General features: G+C 32.3%; 2 protein-coding genes across 3 annotated transcripts; one reads left to right on the top strand and one right to left on the bottom strand.

Annotated features, from left to right (window-relative positions):
* Window positions 1-843: 843 nt before the first annotated feature.
* LOC120626745 (dolichol-phosphate mannosyltransferase subunit 1) lies at window positions 844-3,456 on the bottom strand. The gene is made up of 5 exons (XM_039894415.1): window positions 3,300-3,456; window positions 3,005-3,215; window positions 1,925-2,115; window positions 1,599-1,682; window positions 844-1,114 (listed from the first exon to the last, which is right to left on the bottom strand). The coding sequence occupies exons 1-5, from the start codon at window positions 3,425-3,427 to the stop codon at window positions 979-981; spliced, it is 750 nt and encodes a 249-aa protein (XP_039750349.1). The 5' UTR covers window positions 3,428-3,456; the 3' UTR covers window positions 844-978.
* Window positions 3,457-3,552: 96 nt separating this feature from the next.
* On the top strand, window positions 3,553-9,375 carry LOC120626754 (NF-kappa-B inhibitor-interacting Ras-like protein). 2 transcript variants are annotated; one of them, XM_039894428.1, is made up of 3 exons: window positions 3,553-4,205; window positions 7,059-7,228; window positions 8,657-9,375. In XM_039894428.1, the coding sequence occupies exons 1-3, from the start codon at window positions 3,983-3,985 to the stop codon at window positions 8,915-8,917; spliced, it is 654 nt and encodes a 217-aa protein (XP_039750362.1). In that variant the 5' UTR covers window positions 3,553-3,982; the 3' UTR covers window positions 8,918-9,375. The 2 variants fall into 2 exon arrangements, with proteins under 2 accessions (XP_039750362.1, XP_039750369.1); XM_039894435.1 differs by having other exon boundaries at window positions 3,554-4,193.
* The last annotated feature ends 2,841 nt before the right edge of the window (window positions 9,376-12,216 follow it).

Genomic DNA, 12,216 nt, shown 5'->3' with positions numbered 1-12,216 from the left:
TGGGATTCGATTCCTAAATAGGGCCAGCGTAACTTAGGTACCTAAGTAGGTATTTGCTTAAATTAACAAAAGAGTATAAAAATACCCTACAGTATTTTATTTAAATTTAAGGTAAAAAAAGGGTCATATTAAAGATTAAATATTGAACAACCTCTTGTTGATGTGTTTTTAAAAGTCCTTTGCATGTGAAATGTAAAACATTTCGTGCGAAGTCCTAAGAAGAAAAACTGGTAATAAGGCCATGTCACACACACAAACAGTGCATCGCCTGTGACGATGTTAAAGAGATGTAGGGTTGCCCAGAACCTACACAACCCTCTCGGCCTAGCTGGTTTGACCCACGTCGATTCATGTGGAACCAGGTCGGCTGCAGGAGACTCCCGTTTAGACAGGTTGGACCCATCCGCGTCTAACGGAGTAACCGTTCCGGGTTTCATTTTGGAGTTTTCCTTCTCCTGGACGGGTTGCAGACCAATGCTGACGAAGCCATCCCTCCAAAAAGGCCACTTTTTCGCAAATTGCAGTTATAAAAATAGACAACATCTTAGACTAAGTAGACTTAGACGATAGCTAGAAATTTTTGTAAATACCGAATTAACATAGAGAAATAATTTTTGCTAGGTGTAAAAGAAATAAGAAACAACTAATACTTAAGTTTTATCTCAATATACAAAAAATATTCAGCACATTATACATGCTTTTTGATCTATATTAATAATTTGTTTATTTATATATAATTGTTAATATTAATATTGTTATTATTATATTGCTCGCAACTTAAACAGTGCAATTTTAATTATTGTCGACTAGTCTTACTAAACCAAAATTTATTTGAAAAACCAATCAGTGGACAATAAAGTAATTCTTATTAAAAGGTTATTGATCTTTTCACAATATTTTTCCTGGTACACAAAATAAATTATATTTAGCTTTTTTGTCGCCAATATATAATAACTAATTTTTCAACATAGAATAAAATTATGTAGTTGCAAATAAGTATAATAATGCTTTAGCAAATTGAAATATCTCCGATCCACCTAGTTTAGACTCTCCATACACACGATCCACAAACGTTATTGGTACTTCTCCTATCGTATAATCTAATTGCCTTGCTCTGAAAAAAAAAAATGCAATAAAATCATTACATTCATCTACTGATATATTTTCTAGATTTTTCACTTGTTCAGTGTTGAAGTTTCTTTGCTGTGAGCACTCTTATCTTGAATAAAATCCAGATTTGTTTATTCATCTTATCTGGGTAGGATTATATATTATAAACTGTATAATATATAATCCTACCCAGTCAAAGGTCTGTCTAATGGTGAACGAAGTGCACATCTTGCACTTTGTTCACCATTAGACAGACCTATTATTATGTATACTTATGTTAACGATAATTTAATTAGTCTTATTTGAGAACATGTGCAGTAATTGGATAGAAAATGGCTAAGAAATAGCATGCATTTATTTATAGAAAGCTGGTTGAACTAAAAAAAAGAGCAAAAAAAAAAAAGATTACTTTATATTAATGTTTAGGATTGTTCCTGCACCTGGTTTTTATGCAGGCTGCACTATCATAATGATCTCATCATAATTACCTTATTATCATTTCCATTTGAAAGACATATCCCTTGGACACACAGCTGTCTATTAATTTTTGCAATATATCCTTTTTGTACAGCCTACAAAAAAAGTGATATACCTTAGACGAGTATTCAATACTAAGAAAAGTTCATAGGTGATTTACTATCACTGATTGCACAGTTTTGCTGAATAAGTTTTTGTCTGAAGATCAAATTTAAAAATATATGTTGTGAAAATGTCTATTGAAGAATAAAAGATTTTAAGAATGAAAGAAACAATATTGGCAATTGAATTTTTTTGTTAGTAACAAAAAAGATCCAAAAGAATGTACAAACATTACCTGAAAGATCCAGTCAAATCAGAAGCACCCGGCCGTAACAACAGTTGTGTGATAAAGTTGGCGCCCCTAGATATTAGCTTCCTCTTGAAATCCCACCCATAAACACCACCGCCATCTCTGTAACGAGTGCCTGATACCAAGTCAACATCATGCTTCTTTTGTAGCTCTATGAAATTTGGAATGAATTTTGGCTGCAAAATATAATTTTATTATTCCCAAATGCTACACAAAATATATAAAAATGAGACATTGCCGCAAATTTAGCATAAGCAACATAACTCAAATTCTACATTTTTGTTACAGATAATTAACAACACACACACAACAACACAGATATTAAATTTCTTTAATATTAAGCTAAATTTCAATGCAATAATTTAACTTATAATAATAAGCACCGTTAAATTGAAATTATATATTATGTTAACGGCACATTTATCTGTAAATATATACAATCCTGAACCATATCCTGTAGTGGGCCAGTAATGGGTTGATAAAATGATGATATACAAATAGCTCTTCTTTTTTAAAAGTTGTGTTTTTTTGGTTATGCTAGAATTGGCAATAAAGGCTCAATATATTCTTTGTTAAAAGTACTTGATATTTCAAAGCTTTATTTTACCGTAAATAAGTTATTCTAAAACAGCCAATTCGCAGACACTTATCACACCGCACATAACTACTTTGCTACCTTTAACCAGATTTTATTGATACTAAATTAAAAATAGTAGTGATGAAACATTAAATAATGAGTGTCTCTAATACTGGCTCTGGATGAAGATACTACTGAGAAAAAAATCCTATTTTGGCTTTAAAGAGAACTTGCTAAGCTGAGGTTCCTTGCTTTAGATAATACAATCTGAAAGTAAATACTAAGTCACAAATATTTTCTATTAAAAGTAACTCTTATTGAAGAGGTCAGATCTACCAGTAGATAATGTTTAGTTAATTATCAGACTGTAGTAGGTACATGGAACATGAAAATAAAAGAGAACAATAAATAATAGGCCTTGGAAAAAAAGTTTCAGATCCACTGGTATGGCATAGACCACACAAGTGGTCATAGTCTTTTAAACTTACATGGTGGCTTAAATCCGCATCCATAATAATGATAAAGTTCCCGGTAGCATGTTTCATACCGTGTATATAAGCTGTGCCTAAACCTAATTTTTTCTCCCTGGGTTGCAACACAATTTTATTTGATCCATACAACTTCTGCAACTGTTTCGCCACTTCCAAGGTACCATCAGGACTCCCATCATCTATTACAATCACTTCATAGTCGTAACCACTGAACAAAAAACGTGAAAATAGGTAAAACATCCAAGTTTATCATGGCTTAAAAATTTTCGATTTTAAAAATAATTATTTTTACCTTGTGTCTAAATACTTGATTAAAAGCCATATTATGATCGGCAAATTTTCCCTTTCGTTGTAGGTGGGCAATAATATGGAATATTTATCACTTTTTGTTATTTCTGAATCTACTGCCGTGGAAGCCATGCTGTCAAAATTCTAATGTCAAATCATCAAACGTCAAAAGTGTCACCTATGTGAGTGAACGTTAATGTCGACCGATTTATTTCATTCTTTTTTTATTATTTCCTTTATTATTTCCCATAGGAAACAAGGTGTATCCCCATACAGCCGTGTCTTAATATTTTATTCATTCAATGATTCAAAGTAATTTTCAGTATGATGCTTTGAAATAACGTTTCTAACTTTCTATCAACGGTACTTATTGACAACGAACTACGAAGTCACGTTGTTTTCGTTTTCGCTAACGGTTTAATCTGTCGAACGGGATTTGGATTATAGTTTTCTATGCTGTCAAAATCGAAATGAAAAAAAAATAAACAAGATCGCGGTATAAAAACTTAAAACTTTGCATTTATAGAAGAAATATTATTGGAAATGTGTAAAATGATAATTTATTAGATCTTTTAACGCTAATATTTAAGTTAAGTTCGTTTGAAGTACTTAAAAAACAAAAATGTGCTAGTGAAAGTACTTACCGCAGTTCCAAATTAAATAATCTTTAGTTGTAGTATCAATAAAATGGGTAAAACTAGCAAAGTAGTTGTGTGCGGAATGAAAAGTGTTGGCAAAACAGCTGTTTTAGAACAACTTATTTACGGAAATGTGAACTTGAAGTCCTCGTTCTATCCAACTATCGAAGATATATATGTTGCTAACATTGAAACTGATAGAGGTACTAAAGAACGCGTGTGTTTTTACGACACGGCGGGGCTGGAGCCCCCCCTTACAGGCGAGTTGAAAGGTTTCGTTGATGTTAGTTTACTTATTGCTTACAGCTGATGCTTAATTTTTTATGTTAGGTAAGCGCATACGGTGTTTAGGGCCGCCGCTCATTGTGAATTATTGTCACCAAGTGGAGTGCCACTTAGATATCGATACGGCGACTAATAGTTCCAACAACCTACAACTCTAGGGTGAGCAGGTCAAGCAACCATAACTCATGGAAACTTTTTTTAAATCCATCTAAGGAATGAACGCATTTTGTCTTCCAGTGACGCAGTGCTACGTTCGAACGTTCATTAGTGTTCGCATCATAGGCGACATTGAAGTAACAGCAACAAAAAGCCAGGGTGACAAAGAATCACAATGACCTCCATCCCTTATATCCCTAATAAGCATTGTATTGAAAAGGTCAGTGACTAGTGCTGTTTTTCACTTCCCACTTTAAAACATTCACAGTCCAGAGCATAAATGGTCTAAGGAAGTCTACTGAATTTTACGTTAACATGTTTTTTTTAAAGTACTTTGGGAAATTGTTACAACCTATACAGTCTTAAGAAAACCAAAATTTGTGTGAAAAGAAAACCAATCAAATGTCACCTCACCTCTGTAACTGTGATTTGTGACATGGGGTCAGCAACATCTCATAAAGCCTAAGGTTGGCTTCATCATTTACTTGCAGTTGTCAATATAAAAACTGGCTGGTTTACTTTGTTTATAATCTGTTTAGCATTGTATTACGTTGGTATGTATTTGTTGTGTTTTGTTTCTTATGCTTTGTCTTATTTACGATGAATTATTGTGGCAGCTGCATGCCCATATATTTAATTCTTTTCCCGGTTAAATATAATACAGATGAGGACTTCCCTGGCGCAACTGTGTTCAAGTACTGTGAATTTAAGCAGGAGGTTGTGGGTTTGTTTCCCAGTAGGGGAAATTTGAGAATTTATTATTTCTGAATTTTCTGTGGTCTAGTCTGGTGGGACACTTTGGCCATGGCTAGTTACAACCCTAGCAACCGAAAAATAAGATACCAAAGTACTAAGCGGTTTTGTGTTCCGGTGAAATGTTGCATAGAAACCGTTTAGGGGAATGCCATACCTACTTCCTAACAGGTTAGCCCACTATTATCTTAGACTGCATCATCACATACCAGGTGAGATTGCATTCAAGGGCTAACTTTTGCCCTTAATGAACTGCAAATTATGGAAATTTACATAATAAAAAAAAAATTGAACATTCAGTTGCTACATTTATCTCACAACATTGGGTAGAAGAAGGTGTTACTTGGTAGAATTCCAAGATATGCTATGAAAATTAAGCTTAATTTTCATTCATTATCTCACAATTTTCTTTTTTTTATCTTGTAACTTAAATAATGTACATATTTATTAGATACATAAATTATTTTTATTTCAAAATAAGAAATTGTTACACATGATTATGGCCAGTCATGTTAGCATGCAAAATTCATTAATAGGAATAATTTTATCAAAAAAGACATGAAATATAAAATGTTGTGTCATAAATTATAATCTAACCAAACACCACTGGCATGAATCTATCGATTCAAGTGCTATGAAAATAATTGATAATCAAATAGTTTCATTAATGATTATAGAATACCTCATACTGTGAGCTGTCTAAATTATCATCCTAAATTAGACAAAGCATAGTCACCAGATATAATGTGCTCTTAAGTATCTCAATCTTAGAACTGCTATTTCATCCAATGAGTTGTACTCTATAGCTCCAAATAGGTTTACATGCTTGTGTCTTGTATACTTAGTAACTTGTTATTCTGGGATAAGGATAAGGTAAATAATGTAACACGAGTCTCTGTAACATTATTGGTTAAGAGAACTGTTTGTCTTATTCAAGTTGAATAGAATTGGACTAAAGTGTACTGCAGTGGGACTGTTTGGTACCCAGGACCTTACATGGTGCAGGACTTCTGAAATGTGGCTGAGGATCCCAGGTAGAGTTTGAGTTGGTCTTGAATCACCAGTGCGTTCCAGCATTACGTGCCTTGGTGTTTCATCTCTCTCCATGCATGCTCTCTGCATAGAGACTGAACTTTAAAAGTGTGCCACAGAGCAGAATAGCTGCATATTACATTGTAGAACCCCTCTATTGCTCTATCACCGTTTGTGCTAGCCTTGTGCCAATCACACTGTTTATGCATTTAATTTGCACCAGCATTGCCATATTTTGCACCATAGTTTAGATGTTGCCATCAAAGCCGTTGTTTTTCTATTATCTAAGTGTTGCCATAAAATAATAAGGCACAACGTAAAACAGGTGACAACATCATCCCTAATTAAATTGAAAAATGTTTTGTCAATCAATTCAATCAATTAATTGTACTATACATTTGTTTTAATAAAAGAATGTATGTGTATCATTTTTTTTATTTTTTATATAGCATAACATTACTATATTATTTGTGACTAAATGACAGTAATGCAATGGGGATGTCTCTAAAAAAGTTCAAAGTTTGTATTAAGTGAGAGCTTATAGAAAAGTCCTTTGGTGTGAACAATTGCTCTAACCATGTTGCTTCTTAAATATTTTCAAATGACAACGTGAGATGGTGAATAACAAAAAAATCCAGCTAAGTCTGTTGAGGGCTTTTCTCAGACCGGGGCGCATTTGGAACCCTCGTAGCTTTTGTTTTAAGTTTACGAATGTGGTTATCGCCATCACTACTCACTGCTATGTACACATTTTGTATATCAATGCATCAAAAGTGCTATCTATGTGCCTATTTGATTAAAGAAATATTTGACTTTGACTTTGACTTACTCTGTTGGATGCATTAAATCTGAATAATTTATTTACACCAACACCTGAAGCCAATTAATCTGCATTGCAGGGCCACCTCAATCCCCAACCATGCAGCTGACTTCGAACCAAGTGCTCCAACGTCACTACCTGGGGTTTGCGGAGGGTTACGTCATGGTTTATGACACAACTAGACCTGAATCACTTGATGTGTTGATCTATTTGAAAAAAGATATTGATAGGAATAAGGATAAGAAAGAGGTAAGATATAGTGAAATTTAAAAGTGGAATAATGTTAGAATAATTGTGTTTTTACACGTTTTTATATTAGCTTCACTTGTATGTATGTTTGTAACCGACTTCTTTGGGCGCGATTTGGACCCACTTTAAATGGTCAGATTTCTTTCAAACTTTGTAGACATATTGAGGACCGATGACAATACACTAATCTGAAAAGATTATTCCAATTTTAACTATAAAAAATAAGATTTTTTACTAATTACTACAGCACCATCTAGAATGTAAAAAACCTATGGCGTTGGCGTACCTAACAAATTCCACAGAAAACATTAAGCTACTAGATGGTAGAGGGCGTTAGCTGTTACTATTTAATGGCCTGTTTTAAATAATAATTAGAGCTTGCATTTCGAGAGACGGACACACTGAATAAAAAAAAAAAATTTTACCTATATTTTATCTCTTTAATGGTGGATGGGTTACCGATTAATTTTGCTCTAATAAAAATAAAAGATCAAGAAAAACTAAAAAAAAAACGCTATTATGAATAAACTAAAAGAAAGAAATTAGTTTAGTTTTTTATACCAAGCATGTTTTTTAGTTTGTTTGAACTATTTAATTTATTTTTTAACTTATGAAGTGTGACAAAACATTGAATAACTGTTTAATTGTAAAGCCCATAAAGTATAAAGATTAACTAGTATTTGTATTTGTCATACTCTGCATAAATAAGAAGTAAATTGAACTTAAAACTAAATTGATGATAGCTATTATATATAAGTAATTTCTTTTGTAATTATATTAAAAAAAATACAAAATTTAGAAAAAAATGGCATTTTTTTTACATTGTCATGTTGTCTTATACTTGAATTTTCCTAACTAGCCTTATTATATTAAAAAGCTTTTCAGTTTTACTATAAAATGTATTAAAATAATGTATTTATAATGTACTAGCGTATCCAGCCCATTTCGCCAGGCTAGATTTTGCTTTATTTTATTTAAACAATAAACTTACATCATAAAATTTTTAATTTAAGTCTCATAATATATTAAATAATTTATTTCTCTCCGTATTCATTCTCTTCTATTCTCTTCTCGAGCGGTTGAAGATCATCTACACCCATGTACACCCAACAATAGAATATCATCATAGTAAATAAAAGCTGTATTTGACAGTTTGACAGTTCAAAAATAGGAGTGCTCCAATCGTCACCAAACTTTACAGGATTACTCGCCAGGTCAATCCGGAGATTCCCTGAAAGTTTCATTGAAGCCGTTTCGAAGCCTATACGGAATATACCCACACACTTTCTCTTTTATATATATAGATTATTTATTTATTTCAACACATTTTTTTTTTTTTTTAATATTGTTTACATAATAGAACTAGTTAGTAAAAGTAGGGTATAGAGCTCATTGAGTAGACTAATATATGTTTATGTTCTGTTACAGGTAGTGATGATGGTAATAGGAAACCGGACAGGCCCAGATGACCTCAATAGTTTAGAAAACACGTGCTCGAAAGCAGCCAACTGGTGTGCACGAGAAAAGATACGTCACTTTGAAGTTACAGCAATGGACCGACCATCTTTGTATGAGCCCTTTATATTCATGACCTCCAAGCTTAACCCGGTTCAAAATAAGACAGCCTTCCCACAGCTTAGCACATTGAGTAAACTAACTCAGAAGAGTAGTCGAAGCGATGCCATGTAACATTACGTTTCTAGGCTGTGCCCCTTTTGCTATCAGCCGTGAAGGCTTTTGCGCCAAATCTTCATCAAAGTCATGTTTCTCATCTTATCAGCTGAGCTTATGTTGACTTGTCAGTCGATTGTCGTAGAATGACAAAGGCTTTATTTCTGATTGGCTGAAACTATTCCACTATTGGCTTAAATATGCAATTTGAGCGAGAGTACATTATGTTCAGCCGATAATAGATTCGCAAAACGAACTACAGAAGCCAAAAACTTCACTTTAAAAATATTTTTTATATTTTGAGAACTATGAAGTTTTTTTTAAATATTTTTTAATACCTAATGAAGTTCTAAGAATCTCACAGTATTCGAATATTTATATTTTAATTATTTTAGGCATTTGCATTTTAAAAACTAGTTTATTATATAACTTATTTCTAGTATACGATTGATTGTATATGGTTGAATGGTTGAGAAAAATAGTCATCATCAGTATCATCCATGCAACGAAATATCGAAAAATCCAAAATATTATCGTGGTATGTACCCGTTGAACTATATTTAAGAAATAATGTAAATCTACGATCCGAACACAAAATTAAACGTTACACTAACTATTATATTCGAGGACGTTCTCATGCAAGTGAATTAGCTTTGTCTTTTTTGCAATACATTGGCTAATATATAGGTAATCACTGTTAGAATCTAGAATCTACTTACCTTTTTAACATATTTTGTCCCGTGGTTATCACAAGAACTGTTAGTTTGGCTATTGCAATTGAACTGCAATTAATATTATCATTCGATTAATTTTAAACTACCTTACGTTTATTCCTTTCAAAAAATTATTTTTTTTTCACCCATTTTTATTTTAAAAAGTATTTTACGTCTAGTATTTTCGATGAATTATATTAATGTGAAAAATAATGGGATAGTACTTACACGATTTTTGATAATCATATCCGGAATTCTATTTAACATGTAAAATATATGGTTGGTTTTTAATTAAACATTCCCTTTGCATTATAATAGGCCTATCTATTTATATTTCAGCATCAATTCAGAAAAATAGGGGCATAGGTAGAAAAAAGAAAATAGTTTATTAAATTAGTGAAATAAGATACGCGTTGGTACTTAACGTTATTTTTGTAACTTCATAAAAAAATATTTAAAGATCTCCTTTAATTCTTATAAAATAAAATAAATGCCTGACTGTTAAAATGTTAACACTAAGGCGTAGAGTAAGCTTCACATAATTTTGTTAACCTTATAAGTCACACGAAAATGCCGTTTGTGAGGCAAACATACCTGTTGAAAATAGTCGTCGTATCTCGAGTATGTATTTTGTTTTGCTAAGAGTTTGCGATCTTTAATGTGTAGTATAATTTTTGGTGGTGCGAACTATTACTTTCGGTTGTTAACATTTTATAAACTAAATTGGCAGCTCTTAAAACAACTGCTATCCTTTTTAATCTGATGAAATGAATGGCATTATTAATACGATTTTATTAGCTTCAGACGTATGTTATTATGTAACGGAATCTTTGAACATTATTTTGATCGCCTACAAAACTTCGGTCAAATATTTTACTGACATATCTAACAGTAAAATATTTATAACTATTGACAACATGCACCGCACACTTTTTTTGTACAATAAAAAATATTTTTTTCTTGCACATTCTATTCTTAATTCAATATATTTTTTTTTTAAATTGGATTTTCTATAAACGCTTTTTTTTAAAGTTTTTTTGAACTATTATTTATTTTTTATAGCTGCAAATTGCAAGCGTGCAACCGACACAGCACAAATGTGTACTTAACTCGAATGTAGTATTAATTAGTATATAGGTAGTGTAAACTGTAAAGTAATTGTTTTTTCTGTGCAATATTATTTTAAATAGTTAACTGTTGTATGATTTAGTATACGCTTAAATAAATCCATGTAAATACAATAATGGTGCTAACTCAGCTGTACCCAAATCTTTAAACATTGACAGACGTTAAAGTAATGCCTTTTTCAACGTTTCCTGATAAACAGCTTACTTTTACTTTTATTTATTTATTACAATTCCATTACAATGTCATATAGATTGCATAATTATTATATATTTAAAAAATAATGTCAATCTAATGTTTACATTTGAAATGGAACCCTATGATCGCTGTTATCAGATTGAGAGATTGATCATTATTGTCAATATTAAATATTCTCGTTCATTTTATAATAAGCTACTAATAAATTTGTCAATGTAGTTTTGAAGTTCGTGTACAACTGTATTAGCGCCAATGTAAGATGTGGTTTAAAGTTAGAATTAATTTTCACGTCTTTATTAATGCAATGTATTTTATAACTTATATGAAATAAATCTATTATTTTTTATTAAGGATGTAGTTTCTTTTTAACCCTGAAACAAAACGAGATATGTAATTTATTTGATGCTTAAGTAAAAAAACGCTACGTGTAATGTAAATTTAAACCGAACGTCGTAGAAATGGCAAGGAACTTATATCTAAGTATCTTTTCCGATCACTTGCAGTCATTCCCTTAATTTGATCGACCAGCTATCTACATGGACGTTGGGGTCCCAAGTTGCTGGAATGGCAGCCCCGCACTGGTAAACGCAGCGTTGGTCGACCCCCGTCGAGGTGGACGGACGACATTAGGCGCGTCGCAGGTAGCCGCTGGATTCAAGCGGCACAAAACCGTGGAATTTGGAACTCATGACTCAAAAGACGCATGTCCAGCAGTGGACGTATATCGGTTGATATGATGATGATGACTTAAATTATTAAGATGAATATAATTTTTAAAAAAAATAGTCGTCCTCCGTTTTCTATCCTAAAGTAAAAATAATTTCCGTCTGGTTTCCGGTTTAGAAATTCTGTTTTATAATCATTTGAAGAGAACAAAAGACGTACCTTCAATTAATTGATGTACAGTTTATCAACGGAGGTCATTTGGTCGGTCAGGACGGCGCGCAAGCGTTTTACAATATTGGAGCGTGTATAAAATTAAAATAATTTTAATATTATGTTCCCTTATGTTTTTTTTATTCGTCTACAAGTTGCCCTTGACTGCAATCTCACCTGGTGATAAGTAATGATGCAGTCCACAATTGTAGCGGGCTAACCTGTTAGGAAGTATAGTAGTCAAACCCCTTGTGTACAATAAACGTACATTCATTCGGCAACGTCTTAATTAAAAAAGCTAATAAGTAAATGTAGTATTTATCCCCCAACCTGGCATCAGGATGGCAGCTCACCTTAATAAATAATAATAAATAATTATACAAATATTAGTATAATCGTACTTTT

The sequence above is a fragment of the Pararge aegeria genome, chromosome 1, assembly GCF_905163445.1.
Source record: "Pararge aegeria chromosome 1, ilParAegt1.1, whole genome shotgun sequence".
Taxonomy (NCBI): domain Eukaryota; kingdom Metazoa; phylum Arthropoda; class Insecta; order Lepidoptera; family Nymphalidae; genus Pararge; species Pararge aegeria.
This window is presented reverse-complemented; position numbering and strand designations above follow the sequence as displayed.

Bases quoted from the DNA above. Each gene is read 5' to 3' on its own strand.
- LOC120626745 (XM_039894415.1), bottom strand. From the start codon at position 3,427: ATGGCTTCCACGGCAGTAGATTCAGAAATAACAAAAAGTGATAAATAT. The intron at 2,116-3,004 runs GTAAGTTTAAAA...TATATTTTGCAG, and splicing joins ATGCGGATTTAAGCCACCAT to CCAAAATTCATTCCAAATTT. The intron at 1,683-1,924 runs GTAATGTTTGTA...CTTTTTTTGTAG, and splicing joins GATTTGACTGGATCTTTCAG to GCTGTACAAAAAGGATATAT.
- LOC120626754 (XM_039894428.1), top strand. From the start codon at position 3,983: ATGGGTAAAACTAGCAAAGTAGTTGTGTGCGGAATGAAAAGTGTTGGC. The intron at 4,206-7,058 runs GTTTCGTTGATG...TCTGCATTGCAG, and splicing joins CCTTACAGGCGAGTTGAAAG to GGCCACCTCAATCCCCAACC. The intron at 7,229-8,656 runs GTAAGATATAGT...GTTCTGTTACAG, and splicing joins GGAATAAGGATAAGAAAGAG to GTAGTGATGATGGTAATAGG.